The sequence below is a fragment of the Malaclemys terrapin genome, chromosome 3, assembly GCF_027887155.1.
Source record: "Malaclemys terrapin pileata isolate rMalTer1 chromosome 3, rMalTer1.hap1, whole genome shotgun sequence".
Lineage (NCBI taxonomy): Eukaryota > Metazoa > Chordata > Testudines > Emydidae > Malaclemys > Malaclemys terrapin.
In genome coordinates, this window is record NC_071507.1 from 187229445 (window position 1) to 187248392 (window position 18948).

Here is an 18948-nt window from a genome sequence, read left to right on the forward strand (position 1 = left end):
ACTTTCTGTGCGGGCTCCACAGGACTCCGTCTTTGGTCCCCTTCTCTTCTCCACCTACACCTTATCTCTGGGCACTCTCATCTGCAAACACACATTCAGCTACCATCTTTATGCTGACAATTCACAGATCTGCCTTTCTACTCCAGACCTCTCTCTTTCTTGGCCGATCTCTCTGACATCTTCTTGTGAATGCCTAGCAGTCAGTTCAATTTCAACAAGGCTAAAATGGAGTTCTTAATCTCCCCTGCCTCACAAAAGCCCTGCCTGCTATCTCTTTTCTCAAGCAGTAATAATATCACTACCATCCTGCCTGCCAGTCAGGCCCATAACTTGGGGGTCATCTTCGACTTGGACCTCTCTCTAGATTAGGATGGAGAAAAAGATACATTAGAATTGGAAAAGGTACAGAGAAGGGCAACAAAAATGATTACGGGTATGGAACAACTTCCCTATGAGGGGAGATTTAAAAGACTGGGACTTTTCAGCTTGGAAAAGAAATGACTAAGATAGGATATGATAGCAGTCTATAAAATCATGAATGGTGTGGAGAAAGTGAATAAGTGTTATTTATAACTTCACATAACACAAGAACCTGGGGTCACCCAATGAAATTAATAGGCAGCAGGTTTAAAATTAACAAAAGGAAGTACTTCCTCACACATCGCATAGTCAACCTGTGGAGCGCTTTGCCAGGGCATGTTGTGAAGGCCAAAACTATAATGAGGTTCAACAAAGAATTAGATAAGTTCATGGAGGATAGGTCTATCAATAGCTATTAGCCAAGATGGTCAGAGATGCTCTGGGTATCCCTAGCCTCTGACTGCCAGAAGTTGGGAGTGGACGACAGGGAATGGCTATCTTGATGATTGTCTGTTCTGTTCATTCCCTCTGAAGCATCTGGTATTGGCCACTGTCAGAAGACAGGATACGGGGCTAGATGGACCATTGGTCTGACCCACTATGGCTGTTCTTACATTCTTATGAAGTGTTAAACCAGCTTTTGGCTGCAGTAGCCTCTTTTTCAGGTGTAGAAAAACTATTTTCTTCATTTCAGTTTATTCAACTAGTTCAGTTCAATGACTTGTTCATTCACTCAGGGTTGTGAGTTCAATCCTTGAGGGGGCCCATTTAGGGATCGGGGGCAAAAATCTTTCTGGGGATTTGTCCTGCTTTGAGCAGGGGGTTGGACTAGAGGTCCCTGATATTCTGGGGGGAGGGATAGCTCAGTGGTTTGAGCATTGGCCTGCTAAACCCAGGGTTGTGAGTTCAATCCTTGAGGGGGCCACTTAGGGATCTGGGGCAAAATCAGTACTTGGTCCTGCTAGTGAAGGCAGGGGGCTGGACTCGATGACCTTTCAAGGTCCCTTCCAGTTCTAGGAGATGGGATATCTCCATTATTTTTTTTTTTTTTTCATAGTTAGGAAACCAATTGGGAGTTGAAAAATCAGGAAAGCTTGTTTTCCTCTTCCAACCTATGAATAAAAATTCAGTGTGTGAGGATGAGCTCTATTACTTCTAAAACCTTGAAGGACTTGATGACCAGAAACAATAAGTTCAATTGACTAACTACAGATAATACTCCCTTTGTTGAATACATCAGCTAACACCAAAAAAATGCAGTCTTTCCTATCCATCCACACAGCTAAAACTCTCATCTAGGCTTTTATCATCTCATGTCTTGATTACTCCTCTCTGGCCTCGACAAATGCAATCTTGCCCCACCCATGTCTATTCAGAACAGGGCTTTGGAGCAGAGCAACTCCAGAGCAGTGGAGCTGCAGGTTTTTTCCTGGAGCAGGAGCGGAGCCGGAGCTCCAAAGCCCTGATTCAGAATGCTGCTGCAAAGATCATTTTCCAATCCCATCATTTTGTTCGTGTCACCATCTCCCTGAATTACAGGTTCATAGATTCCATGACCAGAAAGGATCACTGTGATCATCTAGTCTGATCTCCTATATAATGCAGGCCAAACTTCCCCAAAATAATTCCCTTCTCTGTCACATCAAACATAAGCTTTCACTTTCAAGGCCCTTTACAGCTTATCCCCACCCTACCTATCAGCTCTCATTCACTGTCAAAAGGTCGACTCCTGACTCTGATAGGCCCATGATCCAGTCTCCACTGCCCTCTCGTTACATTTTCAAATTAGCACCTTCATGCTTCCTCCTATGCTGCCCCTCATGTTTGGGAGGCGCTCCCCACAGACAGGCACAAAGCCACCTCATTATCCTCCTTCAAAACCTTCTCAAAGCTCTTCTTTGCCATGATGTCTACAAAAAAAACTTAACAATGGTTAGGCTGCCTATCATGCTGACCAATAATGTCTCATTTTACTCCTCTGCCTGTCCTATACTTAGACTGTCAGCTCCGTGGGGCAGGGACCATCTTTTTGTTCTGTGTTTGTACAGTATCTAGCACAATGGAGTCCTTGTCTACGACTAAGTCCAAGGTGCTATGGTAATGCAATAACAACAATAAACCAACGTGAAGCATATACCCTACCACTCTACAAACTCAGGATTTAAAATTACTTCCACATGCTCAATCTATTTTCCAACAAGACAGGAGACAACTGAGCAAAAAATATTTGATGGGATAAAATTCCAGTCCTATAAATCAGCTTTACTTTATGACTTCCCCAGGAAGGGTGAAATGCCAGGATGACTAACAATAAACAGGGTATTAGACCAATCTCACTATAGAGTACATATTAAATTCAAGAACTCACATTATTACTTAGCAAGAACCAGGGCCGGCTCCAAGGTTTTTGCTGCCCCAAGCAGCCCCCACGTCCCTCGCAAAAAAAAAAAAAAAAGGCCGCGATCGCGATCTGCGGCACTTCGGCGGGAGGTCCTTCGCTCCGAGCGGGAGTGAGGGACCCACTGCCGAATTGCTGCCGAAGAGCCGGACGTGCCGCCCCTCTCCGGTGTGGCCGCCCCAAGCACCTGCTTGGTAAGCTGGTGCCTGGAGCCGGCCCTGGCAAGAACAGCTTGGGGAGCATAGGTAGCCTCAGAAGATGTTGAAGATAGGGTAGAAAATCTCTGTGCTCCATGTCTTATATGGAGATAATATTCATCTACTTTTGTAAAGTGCTTTGAAATGTTTGGCTGAAAAGCACAATTATAGATGCAAAGTACTGTTATTTCTGTAACAGCCCAGACTGCCCTGTCATATTGAAGATTATGAATATGATCAAACATGTAATATTACAACAGTATAAAAATAATCAACGCTGATAGAGGGGAAAAAAAACAAAAGATTTCTTTATCAAACACAGCAATGATTAACTACTTACCATAAACTGAACCACATCTTCAGGTTTGTGCTTTGCTGATTTGAATGCAGCCAGTCGGGTAACAGCTCCAATGTGATATTCCACATGGCCGGACATCATCTTCCCATGGATTTCCTGGTACTCTGGCACTGACAAGTCTATCCCTGTGTGAGCATTCTGAACTTGCCTATGAACGAAAACAAAAAGTGAGTTCAAATATAGACAGCACTGACAGGAACACCTTTCTTGATTGCCTCAAAGCACACTTGATCAAAGGTCCCCTAAATTCAATGAAAAGACTTCAATTTTAATAGGCTTTGGAGCTGGAATTAAATTTGGTCCTTAAACCATTGCTATTTAGTGAAAATATGACACCACCAACTATGCTATGAAAGAAATAACCAATGTTGCTTACGTAATGTATAAGTATTTAGAGTAGCACCGATTACACTCAGCTTAACAAGATATACTGCAAAACCTCTACACTTCAGCATCAAGACTGAAAAGTATTTTGCATTCATTTTTAATTGCAAACTTTAAATTTGCTGCAGCCAAACAAAACTTCTCTAATATGTTGTGAACCTCCACAGGATTTTAGCCTAAGGGTCGTATTTTCAAAGGTATTTAGGTGCCTAAAGATGCAGATCAGCACCTAACTCCCATTTCAGAAGCACCTAAATCCCATTTAAATATATATTACATTTAAATGTTCACTTTATACTATTTGAGATTATCTGTAAAAAGGTTAATCATCCTCTATTCTGCTGAGAAATTCCTTCTATTGCACCTTGTATTACTCTGTTTCTTATTTAAAATGTCTGCACCCTTTGCAAGGAACAGCAAGTCCAATTAACCAAAGCAAAACCACTTTTCATAGCATTCAAGCAGGTCTACCGATACTCACGGCCACATCGCCTAAATGTGCACAAATGAACTACCTGCCATTTGCTCACCTTCTGCATGCTCCACCCACAGACGAGATGGAGAAAGGACCATCAGCCTCAGCCTCATTGGCTGAAGTGTCATTGCCGGCTTCGAACCCTCAGATATCTTAGAACACTTTTTCTTTACAAATACCATGGGGGCCAAAGCGACCAAAATTATTATTCCTGCAAAGGTTGTTTGTTGCCAAAGTGAATTACGGGAGTGGACCTCCAGGCCTGATTCTCCTCTCTGGTATACACATAACTTCCATTGACTACTGTTGGAATTATTTATTATTTATGCAGGATATTATCATGACACTAATTTAACCATAAATTCCTTTATTAACTCCAAAGGCTGAATGGTATTTATACAATTGCTCTAAACATGCCTAAAGAGCCCAAATAATAAGCAAGAAATAATATGCAATTTACTGCATCCAAACAGTAGCAAAACATTATAAAGAATTTGATCAAGAGACTTACAAAAGGGCTAAGCCCAGTGGTGCTTAGACCCATATTGGTTGGCTCCAAAATGGTCAAGCAGGTATCAGTAATGAACCCTTTAAGAGTCTGCTTTTTATACCTCTTAACAAAGGGAGGGGGAGGGATAGCTCAGTAGTTTGGGCATTGGCCTGCTAAACCCAGGGTTGTGAGTTCAATCCTCGAGGGGGCCATTTAGGGATCTGGGGCAAAAATCTGTTTGGGGATTGGTCCTGCTTTGAGCACAGGGTTGGACTAGATGACCTCCTGAGGTCCCTTTCAACCCTGATATTCTATGATTCTATGAAAGAGGTGATGTATTGCTAATTACTGACTTCAGCTAAAAACCAATTTGAGACCGTTCAGTTTTATTTCCAATCTTAATCCAGGTAAGATTTACAACAGCATTTCTCCCTAAGCTCTTTCCTCCCTATCTCTTCCCCTCGTTCTTGCTGACCAACAGTTTTTCCTTTGCACCTGCGTTCACATCAGCCCAAAACACTGGGGCCTGTTTACACTGGGGAGGGGGAAATCGATCTAAGATACGCAACTTCAGCTACGTGAATAGCGTAGCTGAAGTCGAAGTATCTTAGATCGATTTACCTTGGCTCCTCACAGCACGGGATTGATGGCCGCGGCTCCCCCGTCGACTCCACTACCGCCGCTCGCTCCGGTGGAGTTCCAGAGTCGATGGGGAGCACCTCCAGGGATCGATATATCGCATCTTAATGAGATGCGATATATCGATCCCCGATAAATCGATCGCTACCCGCCATATCGGCGGGTAATCTGGACGTACCCTTTGAGATAACGCTGGTATGTGGAGTGGGAAAGCCCATGTTGGCTCTTTTTACAACAAATTCTCTTTGTCTTATTTAAAGCCTCTGCAGTCACCCCTATCAGTCAGAGCCCTTCTTTTTAGAAATTTCCCATTTTCATTAGTGATTCTTTGAACCAGACATCCTCCCTACTTCATTCCTTCTCGCCTTTTAACTCATTACTTTCACGGCCTCTCTTTATAACACATATTCCTTTAACCAAACTTGAGCTAACTTTAATTCCCTAATTTTATACTTGTGAATGCCTAGCAGGTTTTGTCTTTACTGATAAAAAAAGGTGTGTTATTACCATGGGATAACTAAAGTGCATCAGCTATCCTACTGTAAAGTCCTAGTGGAGGCAAAGCACTGTAGTTTTACCATGGCAACTAGGCAAGGTCAACCACGGGTGGTGAGTACAGTGCTGACCTCACCTAGCTACCTGGCAGTAAAAACTACAGTGCCTTGTCTCTACTACGATTTTTCAGTGATGTAACTATTGCACAATAGTTATCTCACTGTAAAACACACACACAGGCTCTGTCTACACTTTAAACTGTGCAGCTGTACCGCGGTAGCGCTTCAGTGTATACACCCACTTCAGTGATGGGGGGGATTTTCCCCTCACTGTATTTAATCCACCTCTCCGAAAGGCAGTAATTAGGTCAATAGAAAAATTCTTCGTCAGCCTAGCACTGTCTACACCAAGGGTTAGGTTGGCTTGGATGTGGGTATGTGGATTCTTCACAGTGAGTTGATCTAATTTTCTAGCATAGACCAGACACACACAATGAAGACAAAGCCTCAACTCTGCAGTTCATCAGCCAGCCCATTCCCTTTCTGACAGCTTGGGGTCCTGTCTTTACACGGGGTCCACAAATCATAAAGCCAGACCTACTGACAAGTTAGTGTTTTGATAGAGCTTGGGCCTGCAGAAGACCTGGATTACACATTGCTTGGTAGGTTTTAAAACAACAGCTGCGTCTGGGACTTGCAAACTTGGCCTCTGTTTTAAGTATTACTATCCAGTATGGTCACGTGTTTGGAAACAGGTCATATTTCATAGTTCTTTTTGCTTCTTTCCAAGTGTCTCCCTCCCTCTTATTACACTGATTGATTTAAGTGCTTCAGAGGTTTCTTCAGATCACTGGAATTGTGCTGTACCTCATGAAGTGAACTAGGCAGCTGAGATGAAGAAGAGCATTGAGAACTACCAGCTAATCAGAAATTGATTCAAACTTTAGCTGGGCTGATGCTAGATATTATTAATATAAGTTGTTTATTCCCAAGTAAAAGAAACTCATCTTCCAGATAGAACCACAGTGACTCTCTTGAGTTACCACGGCACCGTTTCAAATGCAAATAGGAGCAGTGAGGATACCAGGCATGCACCTGACATAAAAGATGTTCCAATTCACTTTCCAATAAGACTATCATTCATCTTCCTGTTCTAATCATTGTACATTGTTGCCGTGCTTAGTTAAACAGTTGCTACCTCAGATGTGTCTACCTTTCAGTGGTAGGTCAATACCAATTTGTACTTTGATCTCCTATCCATTAGGATGAAAGGCAAGTGTAAGATATTTTAGACAGATTAAGTAGCAGACAGTTATTTACTTTAGGTACTTATATGGCCCCATTAATGTAGTATATGCGTGCCTCTCAGTCTATACCCTCCCAAAACCCGGTATTCTCCCCATTTTATCCTTAGGGAGGCACAGAGAGACTAAGTGACTTGCCCAGGTCACACACGAAGTCTGTGGCAGAGAAGGGAATTGAATTTGGATGTCCTGAGTCCTAGATAAATGCCCTAGCCAATGAACTTCCTTTCTCTAATGTGAATATGATAGTGCTCTCAAGATCCTTCTTTATTGTTTTGTTGTGGAGTATGGTTAAGGATTAATGGAGGGAGGTTTGGGGAAAAAAGTAGTACACTAAATCGTACAGTACAGTATTTTCCTTAACATTACAAATTCCAGGGTATACACCAGGGTGCTGTGTTCCGGCTGTTCGGACAGTCCCAGAAAGGCTGTACCTACATGTAGGTCAACATGCAATAATTCTAAGGCCAGGTTACACTCAAAAGTTAAGTCAACTCAGCTACGTTGCTCAGGAGTGTGAAAAATCCACACAGCCCAGCGACACACTTAAGCCAACCTAACCTAACCCCTAGCGTAGACAGTGCTGGGTCGATGGAAGAATTCTTCTGTTGACCTAGCTGCCACCTCTCGGGGAGGTGGATTCACTATGCCAATGGGAGAATCCCTAAATCACTGTAGTGCAGTGGTCCCTAAACTGTGGGGCATGTGCCTCCCTAGCAGGGCACAGAGAAACATTCGGGGGGGGGGGCCTGGGCCAGCCTCCACAAAGGCCAGGGAGGGAGCAACACTCAGCCCTGCTCTGACCCAAGCTCTGGCCCCAGCCACAGCTCCGGCCCCGGCCCTGCTCCCAGCTGCAGCTTGGGGGAATGGGGGCTCAGAGGTGTTTATTATATGTTTTCACGCCTCAATTGTTACAGGCAGGCTGTGGAATCTTCAACAAGGACCACCTTTCTTCCAAGTGTTCATTAGGTATTAGAGTTTTAAATGTGCTTAAAAAAAAAAAACAAAAAGGAAATAGTTTTAAATAATCTAACCATAAATCCCTCCCCCTCTCAACATGTCAGGTTTCCCTGTGTGCTTTTATGTGATATCATAATAGAACTAGTTCTTTAGATACTGATGAGTTTACCCGAGAAGACAAGACATAATTTCTAATGTAAAAATCAAGTTGCATTATTTTTTTTAAACAAAAAGACTGAGGTTTCTTTATAAATCATAAAAAAACAAACAAGCACACTAGCCCAATTTCTCACCCACCCTTCTTTGCAGATCGTGTTGAAAAGGAACCTGATCCTAGCCCCACTGACTTCACTGAAGCCAGGATTTCACCCTAGGTAACTAACGTGATATGCTTTATGTGGTATTCTGTCTTGTCCCAATTCCCTTTTCTTTCTCTGAACACTGGCAGAGACTCATTTTAAAATCAAGCCAAATTCTGTTCTCAGTTACACTGGTGCATTGACTTTACCAGGGTTGTCTTGATGTAAGAAAACAGAATTTTGCCCATACTGCTTAGATGTTTGCATAAAAGATTGCTTCTCTCACATATAAATTATGGCTGTTATTTGGAGTGTCTTCTCCAGCAGTGGCAGCCAACAATGCTGAGTAAGGGACATCTGACAGTAAAATTTGTTTTGTTTTAAATATAGATTTATGTTAGAGACAACACTCCCCAAATGCTTACTCACTCAGATTGCAGCTGTAAGAGTTAGTCAAAACTACCAGCCTGCTGATCTGTTGACTAAGTTCTGCTTTTGGTAACAAATCCTTAGACACATCTCTCTATTGCAGATTCATAAAGCAATCTGTTCTCCCTCTCCCCACCCCCAACAATAAGAAAAAGAAAATGTACTGACAAACCATCCACTATTATTCCAGCTTCCTCAGTACATGGAACAACTCTTTTGTCTAGATGAAATCTAGCAGCTTGTCAACACTCTTGTATATTAGGATAACAACTGACTTCAAATGTATTGGGTTCAAAACACTAGTTTAATTACAAGGGTTACTGAATCAGAGTTCTTAAAGGGCTATCCACCCAAACAAAAAAAAAATCACACCGATTTTTGGGCTTTTTTCATATTGTTAGAAATAACAGCTAAGATTACTATAACTGAAAGAGTTTAGAGAGGGAAATGATATTTTTGTTTGCAGTTTGTTAACTTTGTGCCTTTGACAGCACTTTGCATATGGTCAGTTTCATCGTCATTGTTTCCCATGTGCAGTTTCCCTGTTATTTGGGCAAACCTCTCCCGCAGAAACAGGAGAGAGAATTTTATTTATTTATTTATTTATTTTTAATTAGGAAATTGTGATCCTAAAACCACAAGAACTGGCAGGGAAATTCAGGAAGATGCATTATCTGAAGTGACTTTAGAGTTTTTGAATTACCTAAGTTTCAAAATGAATGTTCCTAGGACATTTTGGATCTATCAGTATTGTTATTAATTTAATTTTGGTAGCACCCAGAGGCCCCACCATGCTCGGCCTTCTATAATTACACTGAGTAAGAGAGGATCCCTGCTCAGAAGAGTTTACAATCCAAGGCCCCGACCCTGCAACATTAGAGAAATGCTTAAACTTTACCATGAGTCATTCCATTGATATCAGTAGGACTACTCATAGTAGTAAACAGGGGTATCATTTGTTATGGGACAAGGGATGCAGTTGCCCGCCACCAGACCTTGGTACCCCACACAGACTTGTCAGGGGTCTATACGCGCCAATATATCGTCCGCTTCATCCTGCCCAGACTTTGCAGGATATGATATAATCACATATAACGTTCTACATACTGACACAACTTTGGTCTCCCCCCAGACCAGTGCTCAAGCCGCTAGGCACGCTGCCTAGTTAAATATCACCAAGCTTACAGTAGAATATAAACAGAAATAAAGATGAAGGCTGGTCTATGCACATCTGATAATGGGTACTATCAAAAGCAGATGCAGATTTTTTCCTATACATAATTTACAAGATTATGTATTTATTATTTGTACGGTTGCAACAAGGATACCTGCTCCTGGGTCAGGATCACACTGTGGGAGGTGCTGTCCACACACAGAACAAAAAGATGGTATTTCTACTGTACCTCGTACATACTCATACCTTGAAACATACTCATTCTCCAACAAGCATGCAAACAAACATGCCAATCCCACAATTTTAGGAACTCAGCAATTTTTGCTGCGTTCTACAAATTCTAAACTTTTCCTATAAAAAGAAATGAGGTTTATATTATTCATTATTATTATTATCCTCTTGACTGAGGAGCAGCCGAATGCCCTCAGCATCTGGCAGGATTAGGCTCTTACTGAAGAGTGAGCAGTGTTTACTTTCAGAATATTATTTGTCTAATCACACATTTGTAAAATTGTTTTAGGTGCATTACCTACAGCCACAAAGACGATCATAAAGCGGCCTGTGCCCTTCCCAGCTCCATGATTATAAATAAATAAATGTTGATGAATTTATACACTACTCTATAGCGGTAGATAGCTGTACTCTACAGCTGCAGCGAACCTCCAACACTTTAAGAGAAACCACACATTTTTCACTTGTAATCTCACATCCAGAATATCTAGCAGGATGAAATTAAAATGGATTAATTTACACTGATCAAGAAGGCAGTGCCGGCACTGCCATCCGGCATCAAAACAGGCTTTTGCAGAAAATTTCGCCTGGCTGTACAGCTATTCAGAGGCAGGCTAATGTTATGTAAAGGGAGTCCTGCTGCACAGAAAAAGGTGGATTGTTGCCATCGTTCTGTGTTTCCCACTTGCAGAGCCCAAAACCCAAGTGTCAGCGCGGAAACCTTTGATGTTCACGAGTTTGTTGCCAGTCCCATAACTTTGGATACCAGTAAAGGGACTAACAACCTCCCAGGCGTGGTTTTAGAATGGCTACGTTCTCTGGGAAAGAGAAAGCCTCGAGCGCAGGGAGCTGGCCTGGTACATTTTCAGAGGGAGGTAATTCAGAACTGCTAGGCGGTCAGATCATCTCCCACCTCCACTGTGCCCCCTTCGCGGCTGTGGAAAGGGATCACCGCCGATTCCCACTAGTGCTGCCTAACCCACCCCCTACTCCCCGCAAGGCAGAGCGCTCGCGGCTCCCCGGAAAGCCCAGAAGCTCGGGGGCGCGGGGCAGCCAGGCCCGGCGGAGGCCCCAGCGCGGCGGCACCAGGCTCTGCCGCGGCCGGCTACAGGCAGCGCTCTGGCGGGGCGCCCGGCCGAGGCTCCACCATGAGGGCGCCGCAGCCCCCGGCAGTGCCCGCAAATCCCCGGCCGGCCAAGGCCGAGTCCCCGGCAGGTCGGAGCCAGGCTGCCGGGGCAGATCCCGCGGAGGGAAGGCGCAGGCCGTAGCCCCCAGTCCCGTCTCCCAGCGCGGGCTGCGGCCGCAGGAGCGAGGCGCCCCGGCAAAGGAAGCGGCAGCTGCCCTGAGCCGCTGCGGGCCCGGGGGAGGTTCCCCGCCCCGCGAGCCGCCTCACCTGCTGGTGACCAGTGCGGCCGGCGCCGCGCCCTGCTGCATCCTGCCGCCCCGCACAGCGCAGCCCCCGGCCCGGCGTCCCGAGATCGCTCCCTTGCTAAGAGCCAGCTGCGGCGCAGGGACTCCGTGCTGGGCTGGCCCGGCTCCCCCGGCCTGTTTTCCGGCTGCTCTGCCCCATAGGGGCGTTTGCTTAAATTACAAGGGGGAAAAGGAACCAAAAGAAACCCGTAGTCGGCAGGATTCGAACCTGCGCGGGGAGACCCCAATGGATTTCTAGTCCATCGCCTTAACCACTCGGCCACGACTACAACTTCTTCTGGTTGGTTTCAAAGGAGTGCTCTACAAATTCCTCTCTCTTGTGTTCGTTTTTGGTATATTGGAGGTATTCTTATGTCACAAGCTGAACGAGGCTGCTCATCTGTTCTCTTTGTACTTTAACTAGTTCCCTCGGCATGCCTTTACAAATCTTAGTAATAGTGCCACCCAGTGTCATTACCTTTAATAAAAGAATCCACTAACTAAAACGTGTCATAATTGTTCTCAATATATTTGTCACTGAAGGAGTCATGCCCCCACTTAATAACCTTTGCCCTCTGATGAGCTACAGAATATTGCCAGCACACAGGTGATTCAGCCACGTTTGAAACTATTTGCAGTTCAGCACAAAAGGAGCACTTTGATCCTGACCTAGCTGCACTTTTGTTTGGCACCAGTAGTAGCTGAACTCATGAAAACACAAACTGTACCATGTCTTTGTTCTTCTGTAGAAATGAAATAAACGCAAAAATATGTTATTAAACCTTGGGGCCTGATTTTGCAAACTCATATGTACTGGCCAGGCAATAAAGTTAGTAAAGGATGTCAATGTTTTCAGGATTGAGCCTTTACTATCTCACTTTCAAAGAAACACACCAACGACACATACATGCTTCCCCACCCCTCCAAAAAAACAAACAAACACGGGAGTCACACATAATATACATATATGTAACTATTCCCAGGCAACGTTCCCTCTAATTTTTTCCATCCATCTACAGAAGGAATTTTGTTATGTGCACCAATATGGAGTTGATGTGTGGCAAGGGAGGGGCCAAGAGGTTCGGAGTGTGGGAAGGGGCTCAGGACTGGGCAGAGGGTTGGAGTTGGGGGGTGAGGATTCCAGCTGGGGTTGCGGGCTTGGGGAGGGGCTAGGGATGAGGGGTTCAGCATGCGGGAGGAGGCTCAGGGCTGCGGCAGAGGGTTGGAGTTAGGGGGTGAGGGCTCCAGCTGGGTATGCGGGCTTGGGGTGGGGCCAGGGATGAGGGGTTGAGGGTGCGGAGGAGTGAGGGCTCCGGCTGGGGGTACGGGCTCTGAGGTGGGGCCGGAGATGAGGTGTTTAGGGTGTAGGCTGCCCCGGGGCTGCAGCAGGGAGAGAGGACTCCCCCCAACCCTCTCTCCCTGCAGCAGCCCTGGGGCTGGGGAAGAGCGTCTTTCCCCACCGCAGCAGCTCCAGGTCTGAGGCCAGGGGAGAGGCATCTCTCCCCACCATGGCAGCCCTGTACACCCAAGCTCCCCGCCCACCCCCTACTCCCCACACCTCTCTCCTGCTCAGGGGTGTGAAAAATCCACACGCGTGAGCAATATAGTTATACTGACCTAACGTCCTGTGTAGACAATGCTATGTCGACAGGAGATCTTCTCCTGTCATCATAGCTACCAGCTCTCCGGGAGGTGGATTAACCATATCGATGGTAGAAGCTTTTCTGTCAGCATAGGAGCGACTTCACTTAAGCTCTACAACAGCACATCTGCATTCGTGCAGCTGCGCCGATGAAGCGTTTTTAGTGTTGACCTGCCTTGAAATATCCTTGCTGCCCCAAGAGGCTGAGTCCCTAGGAGACATGCTGGTAGAGCAATGTGTGTGGAAAGGTTAGCAGGCTGCTGTCCTGCAAGTGACATTGTTCCCACTGCCTGTCAATCTGACACCTTTCACCAGCACCAAGGCCGGCTCTAGGCATCAGCGTTCCAAGCATGTGCTTGGGGAGGCCCTTTTCAAGGGGCAGCACGCCGGCTTTTTTTTGCTTTGGCGGCAGCACTCCGCACCCCCCCCCTTTTTTTTTGCTTGGGGTGGCCCTGACCAGCACTAAATCCACCCGCAACTTCTGTTTTTTTAAATTGAGGTTTATGATTCTATACAAATATGCAGATTAGCATCATGGGTACAGGGCTAGTTGCACCTTTGTCCCCTTTGTGGGTGCACCCCCTCTCAGTTTCATGCCTTTACCTCTCTGAGGTGGAATTCTGCGCTTCACCCACCCCTGAACTGGACCCTGGGTTACAATACCCTGTGTATGAACTGTTCTTACCCAGCAGGTCCGACTGTGATTCTTCACTTTGGGAGTCTGTGACCAGTGGTGCATATAATAACCAAACCATCTTCTTAAACCAGGTATTGTTTATTTATCAGTGCAAAGCATTTAGAGAAACAAGAATTGTAAAACAAGTCCACACACATGGCTTTAGAATCATAGAAATGTAGGACTGGAAGGGACCTTCATAGGTAATCTAGTCCCGTCTCCTGCACTGAGGTAACATTACATATTATCAAGACCATCCCTGACAGGTGTTTGTCTAACCAGTTCTTAAAAACATCCACTGACAGAGATTCCAGGTAATTTGTTCCAGTGCTTTACTACCTTTATAGCTAAGAAGTTTTTCCTCATAGAATCATAGAATCATAGAATATCAGAGTTGGAAGGGACCTCAAGAGGTCATCTAGTCCAACCCCCTGCTCAAAGCAGGACCAATTCCCAGCTAAATCATCCCAGCCAGGGCTTTGTCAAGCCGGGCCTTAAAAACCTCCAAGGAAGGAGACTCCACCACCTCCCTAGGTAACGCATTCCAGTGTTTCACCACCCTCCTAGTGAAATAGTTTTTCCTGATATCCAACCTGGACCTCCCCCACTGCAACTTGAGACCATTGCTCCTTGTTCTGTCATCTGCCACCACTGAGAACAGCCGAGCTCCATCCTCTTTGGAACCCCCCTTCAGGTAGTTGAAGGCTGCTATCAAATCCCCCCTCATTCTTCTCTTCTGGAGACTAAACAATCCCAGTTCTCTCAGCCTCTCCTCATAAGTCATGTGCTCCAGACCCCTAATCATTTTTGTTGCCCTCCGCTGGACTCTTTCCAATTTTTCCACATCCTTCTTGTAGTGTGGGGACCAAAACTGGACACAGTATTCCAGATGAGGCCTCACCAATGTCGAATAAAGGGGAACGATCACGTTCCTCGATCTGCTGGCAATGCCCCTACTTATACAGCCCAAAATGCCGTTAGCCTTCTTGGCAACAAGAGCACACTGTTGACTCATATCCAGCTTCTTATCCACTGTGACCCCTAGGTCCTTTTCAGCAGAACTGCTACCTAGCCATTCGGTCCCTAGTCTGTAGCAGTGCATGGGATTCTTCCGTCCCAAGTGCAGGACTCTGCACTTGTCCTTGTTGAACCTCATCAGGTTTTTTTCTGCCCAATCCTCTAATTTGTCTAGGTCCCTCTGTATCCGATCCCTACCCTCTAGTGTATCTACCACGCCTCCTAGTTTAGTGTCATCTGCAAACTTGCTGAGAGTGCAGTCCACACCATCCTCCAGATCATTAATAAAGATATTAAACAAAACCGGCCCCAGGACCGACCCTTGGGGCACTCCACTTGAAACCGGCTGCCAACTAGACATGGAGCCATTGATCACTACCCGTTGAGCCCGACGATCTAGCCAGCTTTCTATCCACCTTACAGTCCATTCATCCAGCCCATACTTCTTTAACTTGGTGGCAAGAATACTGTGGGAGACAGTATCAAAAGCTTTGCTAAAGTCAAGAAATAACACATCCACTGCTTTCCCCTCATCCACAGAGCCAGTTATCTCATCATAGAAGGCAATTAGGTTAGTCAGGCACGACTTCCCCTTCGTGAATCCATGCTGACTGTTCCTGATCACTTTCCTCTCCTCTAAATGTTTCATAATTGATTCCTTGAGGACCTGCTCCATGATTTTTCCAGGGACTGAGGTGAGGCTGACTGGCCTGTAGTTCCCCGGATCCTCCTTCTTCCCTTTTTTAAAGATGGGCACTACATTAGCCTTTTTCCAGTCATCTGGGACCTCCCCCGATCGCCATGAGTTTTCAAAAATAATGGCTAATGGCTCTGCAATCTCACCCGCCAACTCCTTTAGCACCCTCGGATGCAGCGCATCCGGCCCCATGGACTTGTGCACGTCCAGTTTTTCTAAATAGTCCCGAACCACTTCTTTCTCCACAGAGGGTTGGTCACCTTCTCCCCATGCTGTACTGCCCAGTGCAGCAATCTGGGAGCTGACCTTGTGCGTGAAGACAGAGGCAAAAAAAAATCATTGAGTACATTAGCTTTTTCCACATCCTGGGTCACTAGGTTGCCTCCCTCATTCAGTAAGGGGCCCACACTTTCCTTGATTTTCTTCTTGTTGCTAACATACCTGAAGAAACCCTTCTTGTTACTCTTAACATCTCTTGCTAACTGCAACTCCAAGTGTGATTTGGCCTTCCTGATTTCACTCCTGCACGCCTGAGCAATATTTTTATACTCCTCCCTGGTCATTTGTCCAATCTTCCACTCCTTATAAGCCTCTTTTTTGCGTTTAAGATCAGCAAGGATTTCACTGTTTAGCCAAGCTGGTCGCCTGCCATATTTACTATTCTTTCTACACATCGGGATGGTTTGTTCCTGCAACCTCAATAAGGATTCTTTAAAATACAGCCAGCTCTCCTGGACCCCTTTGCCCTTCATGTTATTCTCCCAGGGGATCCTGCCCATCTGTTCCCTGAGGGAGTCAAAGTCTGCTTTTCTGAAGTCCAGGGTCCTTATTCTGCTGCTCTCCTTTCTTCCTTGTGTCAGGATCCTGAACTCGACCATCTCATGGTCACTGCCTCCCAGGTTCCCATCCACTTTTGCTTCCCCTACTAGTTCTTCCCTGTTTGTGAGCAGCAGGTCAAGAAAAGAAAAGCTTTGCCCCTAGTTGGTTCCTCCAGCACTTGCACCAGGAAATTGTCCCCTACACTTTCCAAAAATTTCCTGGATTGCCTGTGTCTAACCTAAATCTCCCTTGCCGAAATTTAAGCTAATTTCTTCTTGTCCTATCCTCAGTGGTGCCGGAAGTATGGGTGCTGCCACACCCCCTGGCTTGAAGTGGTTTCCATCATATATAAGGTTTATAGTTTGGTTCAATGGCTCTTAGCACCCCCACTATAAAAATTGTTCCAGCCCGCCATAGCATCCTCCAGTTTATAGCACCCTTTTACATATCTGAAGAGTATTATCCTATCCCAACTCAGTCTTCTCTCCTCCAGATTAAACAAAACCAATGTTTTCAATCTTTCCTCCCAGGTCATGTTTTCCAGACCTATGATCATTTTTGTTGCACCTCTTTGGACATTCTCCAGTTTCTCCACATCTTTCCCAAAGTGCGGTGCTAGAAATGATCACAGTACTACATCTGAGGCCTTATCAGTGCTGAGAAGAGTGGAAGAATTACTTCTCGTGTCTTGCTCAGAAACATTCCAGAATGATATTTGCCTGCTTTTTTTTTTTTTTTTGCACAACAGTATTACATATTACCTACAGTCTTCCTGGTGGTAACCTAAACAGGCCTGACTTCATATACCCCAGCAGGTGCTTGCATCTTAGTCTGGTTCCCCTGAACAACTACCCCCATTTAGAGAGACAGTGTCCCTTTTGAAACTACAGTAACTTCTCACTTAAAGTCGTCCCGGTTAACATTGTTACGTTGCTGATCGATTAGGGAACATGCTCATTTAAAGTTGTGCAATGCTCCCTTCTAATGTCGTTTGGCAGCCTCCTGCTTTGTCCACTGCTTTCAGGAAGAGCAGCCCATTGGAGCTAACTGGTGGGGGCTTGGAACCAGGGTGGACTGGCAGCCCCCCTATCAGTTCCCCGCTCCCCTAAATTCCCTGTGCAGCAGCTGCCCAGCAGGCTATCAATTGCCGGGCAGTTCAGCTGTCCCACCCCCCACTGCCATGTACTGCTCCTGCCCTCTGCCTTGGAGCTGCTCCCCGAGCCTCCTGCTTGCTGTGGGGGGGGGGGGGGGAGGGCGGGAGGGGCTAATGTAAGGGTGTCCCCCTCTCCCCTGCTCCTATACCCTGCTTACCCCTTCTCCATATAGAGCAGGGTGGGAACACGGATGGAAAGAGACAGAGAGAGTTTGGGGCAGCAGCTGCTGTCTCAACTTCCTGATCCACTTAAAAAGACAATGCACTTCAGAGTGGGTCAGCTTACTTAAAGGGGCAGTGTGCATCTCTCTCTCTCCCGCACACACAAGATGTGTGTCTATCTCTGTCTGCTATGCTATTCCCCCCTCCCCTCCATTCCTGCTGCCTAGTAGAGTGTGAGAGGCTACATTAACAACAATGTGTTAACCCTTGAGGGCTCAGCCGAGTGCGAGTTCATCATTTAGCAGCAAGACATTCCCTGGGAAATATCCCTCCCTCTTCCACTCTCTAACTTTACCACCTCAACCGAGCTTCACAATCATCATAGCTGTGAACAGTATTAAATTGTTTGTTTAAAACATTTTGTTTGGTGAAAAAAATTTCCCTGGAACCTAACCCCCATCCTATTTACATTAATTCTTATGGGGAAATTGGATTCACTTAACATCATTTCGCTTAAAGTAACATTTTTCAGGAACATAACTACAACGTTAAGCGAGGAGTTACTGTACTGTAGTCCTTTTGTTGTTCTGCATTCCCAGGACTTTTCCTGTCCTGGCATTGTCTGTTAATGACTCTCAAGTGTTTGCTGAGACATGGCTAACCTCAAGCCATTCTTTTGCTTTCCTGCTTGTTTTTCCTTACACCCACCTATTAAACTAAACCAATACATTCATACACTAGACCTCCCAATAAGTAGTGCGACAACACACCTCTTTTGTCACATCGGGGCTCAGTGTTTCTCCCTCTGGCATTGAGGGGTTCTGGGATAAATCAATCCCACTCCAGAGATTTAATATTTCACATTGGTTTATTTACAGGGTAGGCCTTAGGTTTGGCCTGAGAGCTTCTTTAAACAAAACCAAAATAATTACATTTCTTAACTCACACTGCAGTATTGCCTCTTCTTATGCCAATCACCAGCTATTAAGATGGTTGCAAGGCCAACCAGCCTCTCCTGTGTCATTGTGGAACGTAGATGTGTTTTTATTAACTTCAGCTTGAAGAAGCTGCATTCTCCACTGGCAACTGTTACAGGAAGTGTTAGAAGTATGCACAGAGCAACAAAAGCATTTGGATAGAGGGTGGTCATTTTATTTGTGCACATATATTCCAGACAGCC

General features: G+C 45.5%; 1 protein-coding gene and 1 non-coding gene across 3 annotated transcripts in view; both read right to left on the reverse strand.

Annotated features, from left to right (window-relative positions):
* The window catches only part of HS1BP3 (HCLS1 binding protein 3), a 74559-nt gene extending 62785 nt beyond the window's left edge, over positions 1-11774 (reverse strand). Inside the window, exons 1-2 of one of the 2 annotated variants that reach the window (XM_054023287.1) lie at positions 11586-11774; positions 3296-3461 (exon numbers count right to left, since the gene is read on the reverse strand). In XM_054023287.1, coding sequence (XP_053879262.1) covers positions 3296-3461; positions 11586-11626 — 207 coding nt within the window. In that variant the 5' untranslated portion in view covers positions 11627-11774. Of the gene's footprint in view, positions 1-3295; positions 3462-11585 lie in introns of those variants that run through there. The other variant, XM_054023288.1, reaches the window with a different exon arrangement.
* A 36-nt stretch (positions 11775-11810) lies between these two features.
* TRNAS-AGA (transfer RNA serine (anticodon AGA)) lies at positions 11811-11892 on the reverse strand. The gene has a single exon. It is a non-coding gene; the product is annotated as a tRNA-Ser (tRNA).
* Positions 11893-18948: the final 7056 nt, after the last annotated feature.